Below are 20,603 nucleotides of genomic sequence, written 5' to 3'. Positions count from 1 at the left end.
GACACCTGATGCCGGTGTAAGAGTGTCGTCGAACTCCTGATCGTGTCTTGGCATCCATGGCGTCATCGGCAACATACGTCAAGCTTGCCCGATGGCATATTATTTGAGCCGCATGAGGTGGCTTTGCTTCTGCTTCATCATTCAATCAACCCTTGGATAAGACACTACAAAATGTTGGCCAGCAGATCATTCAGACCAGCTGCACAGCTGTCACGGGTAAGCCTGAATCTCCCAAGCTCAACAACATTCCCATTCCCCCTAACACCAATGCCAGCAAGTCCGCCGCTACGCCTCCGACTCCTCCAGCAGCGGCAGCAGCAACGCCCTCCTGTACAGCGCCATCGGCGTCGGCGCCCTCGGAGGCGGCTACTGGTACCTCAACAGCGGCAAAGCGCCCGCAGCCGTGACGCAAAAGGTCAACGAGGCCGCGGCCAAAGCGGGCGTGGAGGAAAAGAAAGTCTTCCTCGGCGGCGACCAGGGCTTCATCAAACTGCCGCTCGACAAGGTCGAGGAGATCAACCACAACACCAAGAAGTTCCGCTTCAAGTTTGAGGATGAGGAGGCTGTTAGCGGGCTGCATATTGCCAGTGCGCTGCTGACGAAGGTGAAGAAGGAGGGGGCGGAGAAGCCGACGGTCAAGCCGTATACACCTACCAGTGATGAGGGTATGATATATGGAGTACAATGACGCCTCGTAGGTTCAATCGCTGATCCAATGGAAACACAGGCACAAAAGGCTACCTCGACCTCATAATAAAGAAATACCCCGGCGGCGCCATGTCGGAGCACATCCACTCGCTCAAGCCGGGCGACACGCTGGAGATCAAAGGCCCGATCCCCAAATACCCGTGGTCGACCAACAAGCACAACCACATCGCGCTCCTCGCCGGCGGCACGGGCATCACGCCCATGTGGCAGCTCGTGCGCGCCATCTTCAACAACCCTGACGACAAGACCAAAGTGACGCTCGTCTTCGGCAACGTGACGCAGGAGGACATTCTGCTGAAGAAGGAGTTTGACGATCTGGCGAGCAAATACCCGCAGCAGTTCCGCGCGTTTTACGTGCTGGATAAGCCGCCCGAGGGCTGGAAGGGGGGCAAGGGCTTCATTACGAAGGATTTGCTCAAGGAGGTCATCCCCGGCCCGAAGGAGGAGAATGTCAAGGTCTTTGTTTGCGGACCGCCGGGGCTCGTCAAGACAATTTCGGGCGAGAAGAAGTCGCCTGCGGAACAGGGGGAGTTGACGGGGCATTTGAAGGAGTTGGGGTATGATGATTCGCAGGTGTATAAATTCTAGATATGCCGCGAGGTTGGAAGCGGATGTATATAGACGTGAAAACCTGAAGGCATCTTCTTATCGTTCTACCTATGTCCTGGAAGACACTCAAAACACATAGCATTCACAGCATAGGTATCTTGGAGTTACATACTCAGATGCTATCCCAATGTCGTCGTAAGTCATCATCCCTCGCATCTCATCGTGCCCATAGTCCGCTCATCGCTTGTATCAAGTATTGGAAGGCCCAGCCTGGCCCTGCATACTCGCCTTAAGCGCTTGTTGCAACTCCTCATCCTCCTCCTCATTCCCCGGCGACTTGGACGCCGCAGACTGCCGATGCTGCTGCTCCAACAGCGACTGCTTCTTCACGTACTCCATGACAATCTCCTCCTCTGTGCGCTCCGCCTGGCTCTTCTCCCCACCGCCAGCTTTCGCAGTCTTCGCCGTGAAATCTTCATGCGTCGTGCCCTGCAGGTGTCCTCCGTCGCGTTCCGTGTCGATCATCACGATTGGCCCATCGCCCTGTGACTCGCGGACTGCGCGCTGGTAGTCTTCGTCGTCCTCCGTGTCGGCGCTACTGTCGAACTCTCGCCGGTGTTCTCGAAGACTGTTCGCCAGCGCGCGTTCCAGTTCTTCGTCGTAGAGCGGGTCTGCTTGATTGTCCTGCTTTTGGGCTTCAGCGGCACTAGCCTCCAGAGCCCTCTTCAGATCAGGGTCGTCATCATCGTTCGAGGGAGCTTGGGTGCTCGAGTGAGGCGTCCGGGATTTGTACAGCTCTGTCATGCTCGCGCGAATGGCCTTCTCCACGGCTTCGTCTTCGTTGTGGTTGCCTTTCGAGGTCTGCTGGACGGATTGCGAGATGGCTTCGTCAAGTTCGTCGTAAGAAAGATGCGATGCTCGATCCTCGTACGTCCGGGCATGAGGCGGTCCTGTCGGCCGGGCTTCGTCATGCAAAGCCGCACTCTGCTGATCGTGCATACCAGGAGTGGTGGCACTCTGGTTGAAAGCACCAGTGGAGCCCGTACGAGCTCGGGCAATGCTGCTGTTCCGACTGCGCGACTTCTTCTCTTCCCATCCGGCCTTGAGATCCTGCTTCCAATCCTGCGCCTTCCTTCTCTTCTCGTCCAGGATTTCGCGGACAATCTCGTCCGGGTTGCGCTTCTTCTTGATGTCCTTTTGCATGCCCTTCCAGCGCTGCACGATGATTGCCCTCTTGTCTTCCGGGCAGCGACTCCATTCATCCCAGCCCTGCGCGGTGCGCGAGGCGATGATGTAGTTCTGCACGCTGCTGCCACTCTGTAGCTTCAGCTCTTTGTACACGCCCTTCATCGTGTAGCCGGGAATCGCCCAAAAGGCAGCACTGGGCTTCAACACGATGCCGCCCAGTCCTTTTCCAAAGCCCTTTACAAAGCCAGCAGCGCCTTCCTTTTGCGCTCCTTGCACAGGCTGTGTAACGAATCCCGTGATGCCATCGTACAAACCGTATCCGAAGCCCTTGCTGGCCGCTTTCAAGCCCGTCCGGAAATCTGTAATCTGCTCAGTCTTGCGCACGGTGTCGTCTCCGTACAGTTTAGGTGCATTGTGAAAGCCCTTCGCAAGGGCCCATGAGGTATCCATGGGGGATTTGAAGGCGGCGCTCAAGATGCGTCCAACGCCTTTGCTGGTACCGACCGCGGTCTCCAGATAGTTGGTAGGCTCACCGCGTGGAGAGGCAGAGCGACTCGAACTCCCGGATGCAGAACGCTTTGCGGCCGGAGATGGTTCGTTTAGTCTACCACTAAGGGCCTCTTTGAGAGAGTCGCCACGGGGGCGTTGAGGTTCCGTCGCACCGGAGAGATGGCGATTGCTTGCCGAATCGGATGACCTTACGGTCGGTGCTGAAGAGTTCTGGCGGCTGTACGCTGGCGTGGAGGATTCACTAGTGATGGCAGTCTCTGTTCCGGCAGAGTCTTGGTCTGACGACTGTGTCGTGCCCTCCTTGGTTGTCTCACTATTCTCTGCAAGATCCTGGCCAGCTTCAGACGCTCGCTTCTTCTTTTGGGCATCGGGATGGATGTTGAGTGCTTTGAGGGTCTCGATCGGTAAGTCGGCGACTCCCATCATCATTTGGGTCACGGTTCCAACAATGGCCGTGGAGCTTCCTGTGATCGGGTCCCATGGTCCATCCTCTGTCTCATACTCTCGTGCACGGAAGAGCTTCAGGTCGCTGAAGCTGAGCAGACCTTCGTTAGCCAGAGTGCAGGCAGCCACGGCACTCAGCCTGACTTGAGTCCGTTTCACACGCCATACCGCCGGTCGACTCGGCGCGATCATGCATCGCAGCTTATCGACGTCCAGCATTTGGTGAAAGCTCTGCGCGCCGACATCAGAGCCTTTCTCCCTTGCGATCTTTGATGCAAGCTCCTTGGCTTTGGCTTGGCTCTCGGGCTTGAGGCAGAAGTTGATGGCGTCTGCCAGCTTCTCGGCGGTCAGCTCCTTGTGTGGAAGTGGCTCTGGACCTGCTCCAGCTCTGGCTACCATCGACCCCCAAAAGGGCTGGTCGCCAAAGAAAGGTACCACCACTGTCGGCTTGCCAGCTGTGATACCCGCAGCTGTAGTACCTGCGCCGCCGTGGTGAATCACACAGGAGACATGCTGGAAGAGCCAGTCATGTGGGACGTTGCCAAGCATAAAGACACCCTCCGGGATGCCGAGCTCTTCTGCGCCCATACCACCCCAGCCTTTTGAGAGAAGTACTCGTTGACCGGTGGTGCGTACTGCTTCAAAGATGAGCTCTGTCATGGCATTGGGATCATCCAGCACAATCGAGCCGAAGCCAATGTAGACAGGAGGCGGACCGGCATCTAAGAAAGCCTTCAAGTCGGGCTCGGGAGTGTAGTTGGACGCTAGATTCAGGAAAAAGAAGCCGGATATGTGAATATTCTGGCCCCAGTCCTTAGGCTTGGGGATGAGCGCAGGCGACCAACAATACGTGTGCGGCACCTTCAGCCTCTGCAACATCCCGGGCGCCCAGAGCAGGCTGACAGGCTCGAGACCGAGACTCTTCTGCCGGAAGCGATTGATGACATCGCCCAAGCCTTGCCAGGTGAGCATGTCGATGAGCGAGTAGCTGATGTAGTTTGTCAACTTTGGATCCGCGTTGGATGACTGAATGTTGGCGAGAGGGTGCGGGAATGCTTGGGTGGGAGAGTAGGGCATTGTGAACATGATGTGGAGGGGAATGCCCATCTTCTCTGCAATGTGTGCATGTGCGAAGCTGGGCGGATTTGCAATGATGCAGTCGGCGACAAAGGGTGTATCTGTCACATCCTCTGGAGCTTCACTTGAGTATTGCTCGAGTGTGTCATCCGCGGCGGCCGGTCCTAGTCCGTTGCCCGCTTCGTAGCATGATCGCCAGCACCCTCGTAAGTACTCGCCCACTTCTCTCCGTCGATTGCCAATATCACCACTTCGCAGGCTGTCGAATCCAGGCATGAGGCCGGGATTCTTCACCATAAATGCCATCAGTTGTGCAGGATCTCCACCAATGCTGAAGAATTCGAGTCCATTCTCGGTGACGAACTGCTGGAAGACGGGATGTGTTGCTAGTCGCACGCGGTGTCCATAGGTTTCTTGTAGCACCTTGCCCAACGCGACGAATGGTTGCACGTCTCCTCTCGACCCCACCACTTGGATGACGACAGTCATTGGCGGTGGAGGTGGTACGCCCTCCTCACCACCAAGAGAGGGAGGAATGTATGGTGGCGGCGGGGCAGGCTCATCGTCTCGAGCTTCCTCTTGGTGGCGTAGCGCCGGCGCAAGGATATTCGAGAGGGATGAGCTTCGTTGATCGATGCGGATATTGACACGACCGTCGTCTCCGACGTTTGCATTGGTGCCGAAGCCTTGGTGCTGGCTCTTGATTCTGCCCAGTTGTTCTCCGTAGGGTGGTGGTGGGACATCGTCCTGGCGATCCTGCTCTTCTCTTTCCGCCTCTGCGATTGCTACATCTCGGCCCATGTGACGGCGAGTTCGTGCAGAGCGGTCGGTGGCATCCTGCTCACTCGCGGCTGCGGCTTCAGCCTGTTCAATCATTGATCGGGGGAGCTCGGCCTGCTTGCCCCGCTCTCCTCTCCCTTCGGAGCGGTCGTTTCGTTGATCAGACATGGCGGGTGTGATATGGCAAAGTGCTGTGCTCTCATGTCATTCCGATGTCGTTGTTGAGGCCGTAACATTCGTCAGAACACGCCGTTAGCCAAGGAGGATCATAAGGAGGGGGCTTGGGGAACAAAGGGGAGATGCGCTGGTCACGAAATCCGGGGAAGCGTCGTTCGAAATTCAAGCTTCGAGCTGCGCGCGTCATGATTGAGGCGCACGTGAAGTGTGGCTGAGCTCCGCTGTCAAGGCGGGACGTTTTGAGCCAATCACTGCAGACATGAATCTACTTCACTTCGACATCTTGTCAATGACAAGCCTGGCTGGATTGGCAGGGCGTTGTCGCAGGTCTGGCGAACGACGCGCTTGTATCGTTCGTCCGCCATTATCTGACGGCATAGTGAGGGAGGACAACCGCATACGTGGCAGGGACTCGAGACGCGCCAGAGAAACGCGGTCTCTCCCACTCCAGAGCCCTTCAACCCAACAAGATCGCGTCTTTGTCGAGATCTTCGATATGCTAAAGGTCAGGCACCGAGGCTACAATCCGCGTCGCGTGTAACGCTCCTTCCTCATCAACTCCTGTACATCAGGCACCAACGCTAAGGCTTCCTACTCTAAGCCAACCTCACTTCCGTTTCCTACATCTACCTCAGACGTTCATCGATCTTCATCTCTCACTACGGCAGCAGCCGTTTGCTGCCCGTGCAACTCGCTTTGTTCTATTCCTGGCTCGGTAGTCTCAACCTGACGAGCACTGTCGCTTCGATATCGCCATGTCCTCCGCCCCTTCGAGCCCATCGGCTCTTCCCGAATGCGCTCCAGCTCCGCTCGGTCCTTCCAACCTTCCCCATGCTGAATCCACACGCCCATCGGGAGCGGGAATTCTAATGAGACCGGAACCCGTTACCATTGGGGAGCCCTTCAGCTTTGCCTGGCCAGATGCCAAGCGCAAAGCTGACACTCCCATGCAAAAGGCATCTGATGCCAAACGCAAGATGGATCCTGTTACGCAACACACCCCTGATGCTAAACGCAAGATGGACCCCGTCACACTAGAGCCACCCGATGCCAAACGCACACGGTAATTCACTCTTTACTTCTTGTCGAAGGCCGACGCTTACAAGTGTGAAGCCTAGAGTACAAGGACACCGTCACGGTGATTGCTGGCGAGAGTTTTCGTGAGCAGCTTTTCGTCGTGCACACGGAGATAGCCACGGCGCATTCCGATTTCTTCCGCAAGGCCTGCGGTGGAGCATTCAGAGAAGCCAAAGAAGCTACAGTTCGACTTCCTGAGATCAAGGCCGATACATTCAGATCTTATGTTCACTGGCTGTACACCGGCAATGCGCTCGTCACTAACAAGACCATTGATGGCGTCCAACGGCCTTACTTCGACAGCTACGCAATAAAGGAGCGCATCCAGCTCCTCACCGAATTGTACATCGCAGCCGACATGCTGGCGGACCTCCCACTTCGCAACGCCGTCATCGATGCCCTAGTCGAACATCTGTCAATTGGCGATTGCGTCTTGGCAGGCACGATTGAGATGACGTACACGCACACGCCAGAGACGTCAAAGATACGCAAACTGTTCGTTGACCACTGCCGAACTCTGCGCTCTGTCAATTTCTTCAAGGTTGTTGGAGAGCGACTTCCACATGGATTCTTGCTTGACCTTGTCATGGAGATGACCGGCACCAATCCTGCAGTCGCCAAGCTCACATACGCCGATCGATGCAGATATCACGAGCACAGTGAACATGTGCCTAAATGTGGCTCAGATGTAGCCACAGATAACGACATCAAAACGGAGCCCGGCAAAGAGACGACAGAGATCACGAAAGAGCGCGGAATGATCTCACGTCCCAGCAGATGAGTGTAAAGGAGGCTGCGAGCTCAAGCTTGGCGACGCTGCCTTCCTGCGCTAGCTACCCTTCAATCGAAACTGAGTATTCTTACGTTCCACCTCCCAACGCCAACGTAGTTGCAGTCATAGCCTACTCCGCCTTTTGCCCATGCCCATCCGTCTGCTCCTCAACCTTCTTTCCCACCCAATCGGGAGGCAACCCCTTATTCATCCTCACAATCTGCTCCTCCGTCCACTGCGGCCATTTCCTTCCCCCCTCATCACAATAACCCCACAACATCATATGCACCCACTGCTTGTGAATCGCCATCTTCCTCCGCACACACTCCCGCATGAGTAACTCATCCGGACGTAGCAGCTTCTCCCTCGGCTTCTGATTCGCAACCACAATCCTCTTATTCCCATGCGGGTAGAGCAGCTGCTGCTGTCGACTCTCCGACAACCCCGTCCCAGCAATCGAACGATGCGAGAGCGTGACCTTCCTCCCATCAGACAAGTTGCAAAACGACACGCCCACGCGCTCGTAATCCAGCGTGCCGACTTCGTACCACGGCACACCCATCACCGCCTGCTTGCGAATCTCCTCCGCCGTCCCCTCGGGATGCCCATAGCGATGCCTTACCCACAAGCGCAGCATATCAAGCCTCGTAAGCGGAAGCCGCGGCTGCGTAGGATCCCAGTTCCAGCCGCGCAGTACCCTCCAAAGCGGCGTCAGGCCGCGCTCGGCGAGCAGCATTTTGCGCAGCGCAACGCCCGTCGGTGTGCCGCCGCTGAGGTGGATGGGGTGCAGGTACTGGTTGGGGTGGTGGATGGGGTAGATGGGGGCCGTGGGGTTGGTGAAGCACATGTCGACTTTGAGCAGGAAGCAGGTCCAGAGTTGCAGGGTTTTGGAGGAGATGTAGGCGTGGGTGCGGATGAGGGCTATGCGGTGGGCGTTGAGGGGGAGGTCCATTAGGAACCACATGCGCTGGGGTTGTTAGTGGGAAGATGAGGAAGGATGGGATGGGTGGACACTCACTTTAATCGCATTCAATGTCCCGGCAGGACACCTCAGCCCGGTAGCATGCAGCAGAATCAACATATCCTTGCACACGCCATGCCTCCACGCAACCATCTGCAACCACCGCAAACCCGGCACATCCCTCAGATCATCCCACTTCTTCCGCACCTCATCCTCCTTCCCCTCCAGCCGCTTCTTCTGCCTCCGCGCCGGATCCTTGACGCAGAGACTCCGGTAGCAGTGCCAGGGGTAGATTTTGTCGGCGCCGGGCGCCCAGGTGCGCATGTTGGCGAGGATGAAGGCGGTGTGGTGGCGGTTGAAGAGGTAGTGGAAGGGTTTGCTGATGGCGTAGAGGGAGATGAGGGAGGGGATGGTGAGGAAGCTGACGAGGTGGAGGAGGAGGTCGTTGTCGCGGCAGATGGCGTGGAGGAGGCTGAAGCTTGGGTTGGGTTTGGCTGGGCGAGATGGGAGGAGGAGGCGAGGGTGATCGATGCGAGGGAAGGCTGATGATGAGGTTGGTGGGTGTTGGCTGCTGAACTCTGCTGAGAATGAAGTGATGCGTGGTGTTCCTGTGGAGTCGTAGGTAATCTCGATCTTGTTGTCGAGGCGGAGTCTCTTGGGCAAGGGTGGTCGATTGCCGCCTCCGTTGTTCGTCGACGATAGCGATTCAAAGGCATGTTTGTTGAACTTCTCCGGTGATGCATTCACTCGCCGCTGGAACAAGTCACCCAGCGCAGATGCCGGGCGCAAGTCGACAGCCGTCTCTCGACCGTCTCCTTCAGCATCCCGCGCCACCTCCTCATCTCCATCGCTGGATAGGCTGGAGCGGCGTCTCTTCCCCAGCATGCTCGCAGACAGACTGCCCTCGTTCAGATCCCTCTCTTCTTCCCGCTGCAGAGAAGGCATGCCTCCTAGGATCCCCAGCCCGTGACCGAGATCCATGCCTCGAAGCAGCCCTGACCCTCCTCGCAATCCTCTCGCCGTCCTCTCTCGCAATCTCCTCGGCCTCCTGCTCCGCCTGTTGAGCAGCCTGTCTCGCAGCCCGCACCTTTTGCTTATTGACTCTCTCCCGTTCCTCCCACTCTGCCTTGTCCTTTTTCGCGCGTTTGTAGCGATTTCCGAAGCCGCTCCAGGGCTTGAGGCCGCGGTCGGGGTACTTGCCTTCGTAGTGGGAGCTGCAGTAGAATGAGCAGAGGAGCAGGGCTGCGATTGTGTAGTAAAGCCGGCCGATGGCCATGTTTTGTGGACGAGTGGAGAGTGATTTGCTGTGAATGAATGTGTGGGAATGTGAGCGATGACCACAACAATATGAAGGGAACAATAGGAAGACGGAATAGAGTTCGCAAACGAAGGCGTGCGTGCTTTGTGGCACATATGATGTCGTCCGACTGGATTAGGAAGGAGCGGATGTTGAAGTTTGAGTCGGCAGACCTGCAAACTCATGCGTAGATTAACTGAAGCCTCATACAAAGGAAGTAACCTCACTTACGCCGCGTTGAGCGCTATACATCGGGGTATCATCCCATCCCAGATTTCCAAAACCCGTCAAACAGAGCCTGTTGAAGCGGCCGCGCCGTACAGTTCACCCACACGCCAAGAACACCTCGCTGAACCGATCCTTCTGATCTTCCTTCACTTTCTATTGAGCAGGCTGAGGAACTCCTCCCGGGTCTTGCCTCGCTTCCTCATCGCACCGAGCATGCAGCTGGTTGTAGTCATGGCGCCAGGCTTTTGCACTCCGCGCATCACCATGCACAGGTGGGAACTCTCCATCACCACGGCCACTCCTTGCGGCTTCAGGACTTCGGAGAGGGCAAGGGCCACTTGCTTCGTCAGCCGTTCTTGCACTTGCAGTCGCCGACTGAACATTTCCGCAATGCGAGCGAGTTTCGATAGGCCAATGACGCGGCGAGATGGAATGTAGCCGATGTGCATCTGTGCGTCTCGATCAGTTGTGTACACTCTGCAACGAGAAGACGGGTACGTACCTTGCCAGTAAAAGGCACCAAATGATGCTCACAGAGACTGTACACCTCAATGTCTTTGACGATAACCAGCTCATCATGATCCTCATGGAAGACAGCTCCATTGACAATGTCTCTCAGGTTCTCCTCGTAGCCCTTGGTGAAGAACATCATGGCCTTTGCATATCGCTCCGGAGTGCCATGCAGGCCCTCTCGATCCGGGTCCTCCCCAATGCATTCGAGAATGGTCCGAACGGCACCAGAAAGCTTCTTGAGCCTCGCTTCCGCTTCTTCGGGATGCTCGCGTTCCCTCAACCGGTCTAATGTCCCCGAGCTCGGCCATGACAGGCCATCGAAATCGATGGTGGGGTTTTGGGTGAAGGGCGAGATGGAGCGACTGGTCATGGGCGGGGAAATGGGTGCCTCGTCCCTGCGATCTCTGGCCTCGGGGCGCAGGGCAAGCGCTTCGATTTCTTGATCGCCGACTTCTTCATATTGCTTGGCTGCTTTGGGGGACGTTTGCGTGGGGTGGTGGTTCTCGTTTAAGCTGAGCTCGTCGAGGCTGATTGGCTCTTTGCGGGCGCCCATGGAGAATTTGATGGCATTGTATGCGTTGTCTCTTTCTTCTTTGTCGCGGTCGGCAGAATAGGAAGGGTGGAGGGGAGAGTGTCCGTTGATGAGGCGGGAGGGGACAGCTTTCGGCCTCGGAGCGACGGGAATGTGCTCGCTCTCCATCTAAGAGGAGGGAGGAAGGAAGTGGAGGAGATCGGGAGTTGCTGACGTCGGAGGACAAGACGAAGGATGGCGTGATACTGACCGCGGGTGGCTAGGCGTGATAGGAGGAATGAGTGATGGCAGTGTAATGGAAACACCAGTCCATAGTCCAGTGAGGGTCATCGAGCAGGAGGGGCCATCGTTGCAATTATAGCAGAGCACTTCGACGCATGGAGTCATCAGAGCACAAAAGATGAGGTTGGCTGAGCTCGGGCTCGGCAAGCGTCGGCGAATTTTTGCCTTTGTCGGTATCGCCATCCGTACTCCAGCGGCCTCCGCTTCCATTCTCGGGCGCGTGCGTTTCCCCTCTGCACAACACCTTTGCTCCTCCCCTCCTCCCTTTGAGCTGTTTTGCGTATTCAAACTCATCACGACCGCCCACGGCGTGTTTCAGAAAGCACAGTTGGACACTTTGTTTACGATGACGACCTGAATATCGCGTTCTCGGCCCGTTGCGCGGCCACGGCAGGTGTTGGGAAGCGCGTCTTACGGATGGCGGCAGGTTTGCTTCTCTGCTCTTTGCCCCGGCCGGAGGAGTCAGAACGCGTCCGGAGATGAGGTGAAAGGCTTGCTGCGTGCTCCTGACACGCCAAAGGTGTAGCAGACACCTGTTCCCGGACGCATGCTCCCTCGACCACTCCACCAGCTCTCCCGCAAAGAACGCGGCACTCTGTGCCCTCGTCCTTCATGCTGTGCCGGAATATGTCATGGGTAAGGCGGTTTAGATAGATTATGCTCGGATGTGATGGCACGTAGACTGCCGCACGCACGACGACCAACGCGGCCGAAGCCGAGAGAGAAGCATCCATGACAAGGTCGAAGGCCATGCCTTGAATCAACTGCAGCGGCGCCAACCTGGACTGGGACTACGAACGTCACTCATAGTCGCACGTCACGTTCACACGCCTATCGGGCGAATTGGCTCTACCATGCGTGCCATCATCGACTCCCCTCAGCCTCGCGCTCACGCCACCACAAAGCGCTTCGTGGAGCCAAAGATTACAGCATGCGCTCAAGAGATCAGCACCAAGGGACTGCTCGAACCCTACGTGGACATTTGAGACGCTTTCGACGATGGATGCTGCGAGCTAATGCTAACACTGCTTCCAAGTTCGGCAGCGCGAATGTTGAGCCCATCATGGTGAGCAAAGACGGCCATGGGAGAGGATCTTACTCGTACAGCAAACCTCGCCCGCCAGTGTAAGTCAGCCGTACTCTATCGTGCTCCTTTCGGCCTCGTGAGATCTGTCCGAATGCATAGTCTGGCGGAGACGAATGTGGGAGTGGCAAACTGTATTGCACCAGGGTTTCCTGTCCCCGTGGGAGCGTGCAAACAGTGCCCAGCATGTGCTGTTCCTTTACGACTCATCAACATCTTGAACCAGCCGGCCAGCGGTGTCTTCGGACGCAAGAATGGCAATGGTGAAGACGTGCTCGGCTGGTGAGGAAGTACGCCAAGGCCGGGCGGCGGCAGGTGGGGCGAACGGGAACCATCCATGACCGCGGCGACGCAACCACGCGGATTGTCAGTAGACCCTCCTCCACGGTGCCTGCAACAACCTGACAGGTGGGTGGAACGGCCAGACGGAGCATTGCACGGCATGCCCAGTTCGTGTCTTTTTCCCTGATCTTCTTTTCCCTCTGTCGCGCTGCGTGCAGCACGTGCTAGCCCATTTCACGCCTGCTGCCAGGCGTGATACGCTTTGCTCGCTTTGCCCGCTGCATCACTCCCCTACCCGCCCACTCCCTGTCCCTGTGCCACGCACCGCATGGCCGGGCCATCACCACAACCAAGCGATAATCAGCGGAGGGATCTGGAAGGCAGTCGACACCAGCGCAAGCGCTCCAGGAGTTCCGAGGACGTGAGGCGTGGCCGTCCCGAGAAAGCGGAACATCGTCAGCAGGAGCACGCCAGAGCGCCGAATAAGCCTGGCCATCAAGACCCACCTCACTTTCCCTCCTCTCGCAACCACCCTCGGCCATCATCCCCTCCACATCATCATTACGCCCACCACCGACATCGAGACACGGGCGCCAGTCCACGAAGATCGCCGTCGCACAAGTCGAAGAAAAGGTGGTCTCCTGGCGGCGAGGCATCCAGCCGCAGGCAGCGGAGTATCGACCGCCCAGCTCACCACCCTCTCTCACACAAACGCCGACACTCCCGTTCCCCTTCACCACCCATCCGCCACCCCAAGCGTCGGCGAAGTAGTGTCAGCCCTGTTGCTCTCGCGTCACGGAGTGATCGTCGGCTGAACGAAGAAGAATCCCGAATTGGATCCGCTGACAAGACCGCTGAACCTCACCGCCAACGATCTCGGTCAAGAGACGCTCCTCCGGGGGCTGGACCTGCAAGAGCAAGGCCTGCATCACCAGGGTGGTATCAAAGCAGGGAGGAGGAATATTCTTCCAGACATCATCAGGCTGACGAAAGGCGTGGCCATTCTCGATCTCCCATCCGGAGCTACAGAGGAGGAAGAGACAGTCGACGAGGCGGCCATCCATACCGAAGACCTGCATCTCCTAGGTCAAACTACGAACTCTTTCCCTCTCATCGGCCGAGGCACTCGCCCCCACCGCGCAGTGGGCATTCTGGAAGGCAGGGACGGGAAGATTTGACCCGCGAACGATCCACAAGTCGTGAAAGTCAGCGCTCCCGCCGCGACCATCCCGACAAAGATTCCGACATGTATAACCGAGGGCCTTATGACCCACGATACGGCGGCTACCCTTCACACCCGCCGTACAGCAACAGCTATCCTCCCTCCGCGCACGGTTCTTACGCCGGGTCCCCCGCCCACGGCTATCCATCACAACAATCGCCTTATGCGTATCAGCAGTCGCAGCCCGGCGTCCCATACTATCAGCCTCAGTCCGGAAAACAGTACGGAGGAACTCCAAATCATGCCCCTTATCCATCAAGAGCCCCGACTCGAGGTGGCCCTAGCGGAAGGGGAAGAGGTGGTCACTTTGCAAACTTGTCCTGGACTCCTGGCGATGGCACGAAAGGTGGGAATCTGGTGAAGCCTGGTGAAGACGAGAGGGGGCGACAAGGCTCATCGTCTGGGAGAGGCGATGCATCCGTCGTTGCCGATCCCGAAGATGACGACAACCCATTCCGGCCACCCGCGGATCTCAGGGCGGAGGATGAGAGCGCGAAAAAGAAGAGGAAGATTTCTACCGACCACGTGCCGATGAATACTGCAGAGGCCAAGGCGCCGGAGACCTCGAAGAATAAGATCTCCTTTTCCATCAAAGGCCGCGCGAGTGCTGCTGCGGCTGAAAAGGCACAGCCAGTTGCCCCCAAGCCCCAGACGACCTCGGAGGGCCCGAAGAAACTGCCCGTCGCCGTGTCACCTCTGGTGCAGAACAGCATACCCAAGAGCAGGAACTACGAAGGCAATACTCGGGTGGATACAGTCGCGCGCAGGCCATCGCCTCCGCCGGTGAAGGTGGAGAAGGTGAAGAAGAAGCGCATCAAGGCGCGGCCGGAGTTGAGCGAAGACTTTGCGCAGTCGGAGAGCGTGTACTATCGGAAGACGGGGAATGATTCCGTGGTGGGCAGCGGCACGTATGGCAAGGTGTACAAAGCCGTGCATGTGTATACCGGGTCGCCAGTGGCTTTGAAGAAGATTCGCATGGAAGGAGAGAGGGATGGGGTGAGTCAAGATCGTCTTCATTTCGGATCGGCGACATACTAATGATAGACAGTTCCCCGTGACGGCGATCCGCGAGATCAAGCTTCTGCAATCGCTGAATCACTTGAACGTGGTGGCGTTGCAGGAGGTCATGGTGGAGGAGAACGACTGCTTCATGGTGTTTGAGTACCTCTCGCACGATCTCACCGGCCTCCTCAACCACCCCACCTTCGCCCTCACTTCCGCCCACAAAAAGCACCTCGCAAAACAACTCTTCGAAGGCCTCAACTACCTCCACGACCGCGGCGTGCTCCACCGCGACATCAAAGCAGCCAACATCCTCATCTCCAACACCGGCGAGCTCAAACTCGCCGACTTTGGCCTCGCGCGCTTCTACCAAAAGCACGCCAAGCAAGACTACACCAACCGCGTCATCACCATCTGGTACCGCTCGCCCGAGCTCCTCCTCGGCGAAACGCAGTACGGCCCGTCGGTCGACATCTGGAGCGCGGCGTGCGTGCTGGTCGAAATCTTCACCCGCCACGCCATCTTCCCCGGCGACGGCGGCGAGATCAACCAGCTCGACAAAATTTACAATGTCCTCGGCACGCCGTCGCGCTCCGAGTGGCCTGGCGTCGACGAGCTGCAGTGGTTCACGCTGCTGCGGCCGCGCCAGCGCATCCCGTCGACGTTCGCGGAGAAGTACCAGTCTCGCGTGTCGGCGGAGGCATTCGATTTACTCTCGGCTATGTTCCAGTTTGATCCTACGAGTCGCCCTACTGCCGCGGACGTGCTGGAGCACCCGTACTTTACTGTCGAGGAGCCGGAGGCGGAGCAGGCGGTGTTGTTGAGTGAGTTGGAGGGCGATTGGCATGAGTTTGAGAGTAAGGCGCTGCGGAAGGAGAAGGAGAAGCAGGAGAGAGATGCGAGGAGGAGGGAGAAGGAGGGTGCTGCTGCTGCCGCTGCAGGGGAGAAGAGGAAGGTGGAGGAGGGGAGTGCGGGTGGTGAGGCGGTGAAGAAGGCCAAGGTTGGAGCTGCGGCTGCGGCTGTGGCGGCTTGAGGGTAGCGTCTTGAGTAGATGAATGGCATGACTTGTGGATTGAGTTGCATCACGAACTTTTCAGTTGGTGTTGCTGACCTCAACTGTGCAGCTTTCAGACGAGCTTCGCCGTGTCTCTAATACTCTTCTCCCGCGGGTGCTCGTCAACGCACTAGCTGTAACTCTCTCGCAAGACAGCCATGGAGTACAAGCCTTTGGCAACAATCTAGCCAACCCGGTCAAGGAAGAAAGAGGGTTCTCCACGCTCTCGAAGCTCACGTCCGGCCCCAGTTTGAGCCATCCCTTCTTGATGTCCTGGCAGCGGAGGTCGTTTGAGTAGCAGGAGAAGGTGGTTGCCGAGGAAGCTTCATAGCTCGCAACGGACGTCTTTCCTTTGACGGAATGAGCTTGTTCATGTTTCTTTTCATAGTTGCGTCGGTGAGGTGTCAGGCTGTGCCTCGGAGCGAACTCGATCGGTAGCTCGCAGTGGCTGTCGTAGAGTTGGGGGCTGTAGTATCGCGAGGCTTATGAGCTCGTTCGAATGCTTTAGAATGGGTGCTAGGGTGCGAGACAAGTTTACGTTGAGCTTTTCGAACACCGTGCTATAAAAGGTACGTGAGTTGACCGTTCGCAGGGAAGAGATGCTCAGCTCGATGGACTCTGCTCTTCGGGCTGTGACTTTCTACGCAGTTTCTCGTGGATGTTTGGACACTAGGGATGGGGAAATTGTGTTCCATTATGCTGTATAGGAGGAGCAAGGTAAGGTATATTCATCAAATCATGGTTGGAATTCCGTCCTGCTCTACGAGCTTCATCGAGTCTTTGCAATCGATCCTTCCGGAAATGAGCTTGTTCCTCCTCGTTGTGTGATGAAAGTGGTGCAGGTCGATCGTATGTGATAAGAGTGTTGCAAGATGATGAGTTCTGCTCAGGAAATGTGTTGCAGGGCAGAATGATATGTTTGACCGCTGTGGTGTCGAAAGGGGGTGTGTTGGGATATGATGCTTGAGATCGTGTCCGATTGAAGCTCCTTGCCAGATACTGGAGTTTGATGTGGACTTCTCGATCTGAGCTCTGCTGTCCAGTTGATCGGGGGTTTGCTCGGGACATCCGGTCTTTGTTGAAGCTTTGTCTCTTCCGAGCCGGCTCCACTGAGGTCAGTAGCAAGTGTAGTGGTTGAGACGGACTGTTCTCGTCGACGCTCCTCTTCGATAGAGCTTAATGTCGATTGCTTGCTGCCTCGACGGAGTTCGCCGCATGAAGTCCTTCGATATGCCGAGGATGTTGCAAAGTGGTGCTTCCGAGATGCTTGACTTCCGATAACAAAGAGCGCTGCATTGAGCTTTGCCATGTCGCGGAGGGGCTCGCTCTCAAGTGCATCTTGGCTCGTCCGCATCGTGGTCATGATAGTCGCAGCGATCCTCCATAGTCGGCAGTCGGAACTTGGTTGGATCGCCACCCATGGTCGCGTATTCTTCTATCAGATAGCGAAAGAAGAAGTCATCGAGCGTTCCCTTGCCGGCGACCCACACGTCGGTAGGCTTGGTCGATACCGCACACACTCGGATCCATAGTCGATGCATGGCGCCGGATGCTATCAAAAAGAGATGCTGAAACTCGATGTTGCCTTTAGCCCAGGTAGGTTTTACGCCGATCTCAATTGTTGTGTCCATGACCATGTTGCGGAAGGCGCTGTCCTCGAGATACTCTCCTAGCTTATAGAGCTCCATCAGATGTTCGTAAGAGTCTTTTGCCGCGATTAACGCCGAGTTTCTGTCATACATCCATTCGACGTAGATGTCAAAAGTCTCTGGGTCGAAACGGGGAATGTTGAGAGGGGGACCCGTCGTGTCGGCGTTGCGAAAGAGGTCCGACGTCTTCTTCGCGTCGCAAGGATACAGATAATACTTTTTCTGTTCGCGCCCTACAGACACGATGATGATGTCGTTGCAGTCGGCGGCTCTGTCTTCATGTTAGCTCTAGTGCACTCAAGCCGCATAGCGGTACTCACTTGAAGCGTTTGGCCGGGGGCTCCGCCATCTTGTGCTACTCCACGGTCGTTTGGTGTAGTCGATGATACTGCGGCTCTTGCACCAGGTGACGTTGTTGTGGAGATGGAAGTGCAGGAGGTAGAAGAGGAGAATAGAAGGTGGAAGAAGGGGTGGGAGAAACCGGGGGGACGGCGGCGGAAACGGGGGGGGCAACGGGGGGGAACGGTGGGAGAAGTTGGAGGAGAAAGGGGGGGAGTGGAGAAAAAGATGGGAGAAAAAGTGGGAGGGAGGATAGGAGAGAAGTGGAAAGAGAAAACAGGAGAAGTAAAAGGAAGAGAAGTTGGAGCAAAGTGTGAAATAGCATGGGTGTTCGTGTAAATACTCCTTGATATCACGTGGTTCTCCTCGATAGCTCCGCCTGATGCACGCAGTTCGAGCTCACGCTCTGTGTGCCGACGGAGTTGCAATATGAAAGATGATATGCTGGCCCTCCGCCTGGATAGGAGTCGAACTCACACCGAGTGTGCCGACGGTGTTGCAGTATGATGAGCTCAATGCCGGTGCTTCGCCTTTCACACAAGTCTAGCTCAAATCCAGGGCGCCCAGGGCACTGAAGGTTAATTGCTGTAGCGCTTGGCTGCCGATTTTCAGAGTAGGGCCTCTGCGAACTCCGAATCGAAGTCGCCGTCTCGGTCTTAGTTGCACCTTGGTTCGCCTTCGTCGTGGTCATGGTAGTCGCAGCGGTCCGCCATCGTTGGAAGCCGGAACCTTGTCATGTCGTGAACCATGAGTTGGTATTCGTGGAGCAAATAACCAGCGAAACCCTCTTCAAAAGACGGGCGGTCACCAGGCTTTGCTAACACAGCATACACTCGGACGAAGAGCTGGATCATGCAACCAATGAGGTCTTCCCGCAGATAGCGGTCTGGATCGTAAGCCGTTACCCAGCCATGGCTCGACCCACGCTCGATTGTAGCGTCCATGATTGCATTGCAGAAGGCCTTGTCTTTGAGATCTATCCCTAAGTTGTAGAGTCTCACCAGGTCGTCGTAGCTATCATGCTGCTGCTCAAAGTCCTCGTGGATGACCAGCTTCCCGTAGTAGGCCCATTCCACGTACGTGTCGAACATGTTTGGTATGTCCAAGCTGAGATATATTGGGACATCGCCGCCTGCTTTGTCGCGAAAGAACTTTGAAGTCTTCGTCGCTTGGCTAGTGTGCAGAAAGTATGTCTTAGCAGGCTCGGGATAGGCCTGCACAGTCACGGTAAGGATCTCGGTGTAGTTGGCTCTGTCTTCCTGTCAGTCCATGTGGCTTTGATTAAAGTCGCGGCACTCACTTAAACCGGTCCGCGGGAGGCTCCACCATCTTGTGCAGTTCACCGGGGATTTGAGGTAGTTGAAGGATTTGGGGTTCTTTTCCAGGAGAAAGTGTATGAAGGCGGGCGAAGAGGCGGGGGAGGCGGTAAGAGAGGAGGTGGCAAAGAAGGCCGTGGCAAAGGATAAGGGGAAATGTTAGTGCGAAGAGGACAATGAAACAGCCAAGAAGCCAATTTCCAATTGTGTTCCGAATCACGTGTTCTCACATGAGCAGCGCCAAATCGTCTCCGTCACAAGCATATCGACATTATGCCTTTTGAGGAAAGATAGTCAAAAAGTTAGGGGCGTGCGCAGTGTGGTTCCTTCTCGGCAGTCGAAATTGGCGACACCGGCGGCTTCGACGGGTAGTGCGAGGTCGAGAGTGATCGTGCATCGACGGGGGCGTGGCGGGAGGTGAGGTGGACTGGCTGGAGTTGAGCGCATCTGTACAGCGTCCTGCGGGAGGCAGTAGTCAGTGAGGGTACGACGGCACCTACGATCGCTTGCAAGCCGCGCATCAAGTTCAGGCTCGGCACATCTCCAGCATTTCAAAACATACTGCATGTTACCAATTTCGTCCGCGTGGAAAGTGGGAGTAGGACTGACGTGCGCGGGCGGCTCCAGAAGACCAGAACTCGGGCATGCATTGTGAAACGTATCGAGCCGCACCATGTCGTCTACGCAGGGCTACCACGATTCCTCTCCCCACCCGTCTCCGTCCTGAGGTCCTCCTTCTTAATCGTCTCGCTACTCTTCAACGCCGGGAAAGCAAACTTGTCCAGCCCGCCCTTCAGCCCCTGCCATCTCCCATACGGCTTGCGATTTGTCCAGACCAAAGCCCCCACCCACGGCTGCACATTCCAGTGTAGGCTCAGTGTCGCATTCGAGCGACTCGCAATCTTGCCCGAGATGTCGGTGACTTGGTATTTGGGTTTCTGGTCGTTGAGCTTAACGATGCCCGGGCTTTTCCCATGCGGATACGCCTTTGCCGTCTTCTTTGACTTGGGGTTTTTCTTGATTTTGGTCATCGATTTGGAGGTGGGGTGGATGTAGGTGTTGGGATGGAAGGGAGCGTAGTCGGAGGGTATTATCGCATCCCAGACGACGACTTCGGAGGGCGGAATCGTCGACGGTGATGAGGAAGGGTAGGTCGCGGTGATGTACATGAAGATCTGCTTGGTGTTCCAGTTGAAGAGGGAGGTGAGGTCTGCCGAACATTAGCAGGGCTCGTGAGCGCGAGGCTAATGGCGCGTACCCGTGTCGAGATCGAATCTCACGTGCGCGTACTCCTCCTTCTTCGTGCTGTAGTAATGTGGCCGACCTTTGACGCTGTATGCACGTCAGTTTACGTCAGAGTAACGAATGCTGCCATACGTACACTTGAACATTCTTCAGCGCCAGGCTTGCCGAAGGAGTTTGAGGACTCAAGACCACGCTGAGAGCAATGACTGCGGCGACGGCGCATGCGACGGAAGTGAAGAAACCGAAGACATTCTGGACTCGCGTCAAGGTGGAGTGCATTTTGGATCGTTATTTAGCGGCGACGGTGGTGTCCAG

At 56.5% G+C, this 20,603-nt stretch overlaps 10 protein-coding genes across 10 annotated transcripts; 3 read left to right on the top strand and 7 right to left on the bottom strand.

Annotated features, from left to right (window-relative positions):
* The first annotated feature begins 121 nt into the window (after positions 1-121).
* On the top strand, positions 122-1,365 carry BDY17DRAFT_346141 (uncharacterized protein). The gene is made up of 3 exons (XM_033738095.1): positions 122-216; positions 275-665; positions 728-1,365. The coding sequence occupies exons 1-3, from the start codon at positions 172-174 to the stop codon at positions 1,294-1,296; spliced, it is 1,005 nt and encodes a 334-aa protein (XP_033590151.1). The 5' UTR covers positions 122-171; the 3' UTR covers positions 1,297-1,365.
* A 141-nt stretch (positions 1,366-1,506) lies between these two features.
* On the bottom strand, positions 1,507-5,277 carry BDY17DRAFT_251074 (uncharacterized protein; the record flags this gene model as incomplete). Its single annotated transcript, XM_033731135.1, has 2 exons — positions 1,507-1,716; positions 1,786-5,277. The coding sequence occupies 2 exons, from the start codon at positions 5,275-5,277 to the stop codon at positions 1,507-1,509; spliced, it is 3,702 nt and encodes a 1,233-aa protein (XP_033590150.1).
* Positions 5,278-6,188: 911 nt separating this feature from the next.
* Positions 6,189-7,202, top strand: BDY17DRAFT_310554 (uncharacterized protein; the record flags this gene model as incomplete). The annotated part of the gene is given in 3 exon segments (XM_033735450.1): positions 6,189-6,496; positions 6,547-7,177; positions 7,197-7,202. 3 exon segments carry the CDS (start codon positions 6,189-6,191, stop codon positions 7,200-7,202), a joined length of 945 nt encoding a protein of 314 aa, XP_033590149.1.
* A 53-nt stretch (positions 7,203-7,255) lies between these two features.
* On the bottom strand, positions 7,256-9,919 carry BDY17DRAFT_150364 (uncharacterized protein). The gene is made up of 2 exons (XM_033729621.1): positions 8,301-9,919; positions 7,256-8,249 (listed from the first exon to the last, which is right to left on the bottom strand). The coding sequence occupies exons 1-2, from the start codon at positions 9,723-9,725 to the stop codon at positions 7,413-7,415; spliced, it is 2,262 nt and encodes a 753-aa protein (XP_033590148.1). The 5' UTR covers positions 9,726-9,919; the 3' UTR covers positions 7,256-7,412.
* Positions 9,915-10,651, bottom strand: BDY17DRAFT_249683 (uncharacterized protein; the record flags this gene model as incomplete). The annotated part of the gene is made up of 2 exons (XM_033731008.1): positions 9,915-10,217; positions 10,271-10,651. The coding sequence occupies 2 exons, from the start codon at positions 10,649-10,651 to the stop codon at positions 9,915-9,917; spliced, it is 684 nt and encodes a 227-aa protein (XP_033590147.1).
* A 648-nt stretch (positions 10,652-11,299) lies between these two features.
* On the bottom strand, positions 11,300-12,012 carry BDY17DRAFT_150287 (uncharacterized protein). Its single transcript, XM_033729620.1, has one exon. It carries the CDS (start codon positions 11,845-11,847, stop codon positions 11,437-11,439), a length of 411 nt encoding a protein of 136 aa, XP_033590146.1. The 5' UTR covers positions 11,848-12,012; the 3' UTR covers positions 11,300-11,436.
* A 2,202-nt stretch (positions 12,013-14,214) lies between these two features.
* Positions 14,215-15,718, top strand: BDY17DRAFT_250119 (kinase-like domain-containing protein; the record flags this gene model as incomplete). The annotated part of the gene is made up of 2 exons (XM_033731035.1): positions 14,215-14,679; positions 14,732-15,718. 2 exons carry the CDS (start codon positions 14,215-14,217, stop codon positions 15,716-15,718), a joined length of 1,452 nt encoding a protein of 483 aa, XP_033590145.1.
* A 1,349-nt stretch (positions 15,719-17,067) lies between these two features.
* Positions 17,068-17,737, bottom strand: BDY17DRAFT_324295 (uncharacterized protein; the record flags this gene model as incomplete). The annotated part of the gene is made up of 2 exons (XM_033737164.1): positions 17,068-17,659; positions 17,709-17,737. 2 exons carry the CDS (start codon positions 17,735-17,737, stop codon positions 17,068-17,070), a joined length of 621 nt encoding a protein of 206 aa, XP_033590144.1.
* A 487-nt stretch (positions 17,738-18,224) lies between these two features.
* Positions 18,225-19,389, bottom strand: BDY17DRAFT_150250 (uncharacterized protein). The gene is made up of 2 exons (XM_033729619.1): positions 19,028-19,389; positions 18,225-18,978 (listed from the first exon to the last, which is right to left on the bottom strand). Exons 1-2 carry the CDS (start codon positions 19,054-19,056, stop codon positions 18,384-18,386), a joined length of 624 nt encoding a protein of 207 aa, XP_033590143.1. The 5' UTR covers positions 19,057-19,389; the 3' UTR covers positions 18,225-18,383.
* Positions 19,390-19,723: 334 nt separating this feature from the next.
* Positions 19,724-20,567, bottom strand: BDY17DRAFT_310548 (signal peptidase subunit-domain-containing protein; the record flags this gene model as incomplete). Its single annotated transcript, XM_033735449.1, has 3 exons — positions 19,724-20,253; positions 20,302-20,375; positions 20,425-20,567. 3 exons carry the CDS (start codon positions 20,565-20,567, stop codon positions 19,724-19,726), a joined length of 747 nt encoding a protein of 248 aa, XP_033590142.1.
* Between the last annotated feature and the right edge of the window lie 36 nt (positions 20,568-20,603).

This window comes from Neohortaea acidophila (assembly GCF_010093505.1).
Source record: "Neohortaea acidophila strain CBS 113389 unplaced genomic scaffold BDY17scaffold_5, whole genome shotgun sequence".
NCBI classification, from domain to species: Eukaryota; Fungi; Ascomycota; class Dothideomycetes; order Mycosphaerellales; family Teratosphaeriaceae; genus Neohortaea; species Neohortaea acidophila.
This window is presented reverse-complemented; position numbering and strand designations above follow the sequence as displayed.

Excerpts from the sequence above, each read along its gene's own strand:
- BDY17DRAFT_150364 (XM_033729621.1), bottom strand. The coding sequence starts at position 9,725 with ATGAGTTTGCAGGTCTGCCGACTCAAACTTCAACATCCGCTCCTTCCT. Across the intron at positions 8,250-8,300 it reads GGACATTGAATGCGATTAAA|CGCATGTGGTTCCTAATGGA; the intron begins GTGAGTGTCCAC and ends TAACAACCCCAG.
- BDY17DRAFT_150250 (XM_033729619.1), bottom strand. The coding sequence starts at position 19,056 with ATGGTGGAGCCTCCCGCGGACCGGTTTAA. Across the intron at positions 18,979-19,027 it reads CCTCCCGCGGACCGGTTTAA|AGCCAACTACACCGAGATCC; the intron begins GTGAGTGCCGCG and ends ACAGGAAGACAG.
- BDY17DRAFT_150287 (XM_033729620.1), bottom strand. The coding sequence starts at position 11,847 with ATGGCCTTCGACCTTGTCATGGATGCTTCTCTCTCGGCTTCGGCCGCG.
- BDY17DRAFT_346141 (XM_033738095.1), top strand. The coding sequence starts at position 172 with ATGTTGGCCAGCAGATCATTCAGACCAGCTGCACAGCTGTCACGG. Across the intron at positions 217-274 it reads CAGCTGCACAGCTGTCACGG|CAAGTCCGCCGCTACGCCTC; the intron begins GTAAGCCTGAAT and ends CACCAATGCCAG. Across the intron at positions 666-727 it reads TACACCTACCAGTGATGAGG|GCACAAAAGGCTACCTCGAC; the intron begins GTATGATATATG and ends ATGGAAACACAG.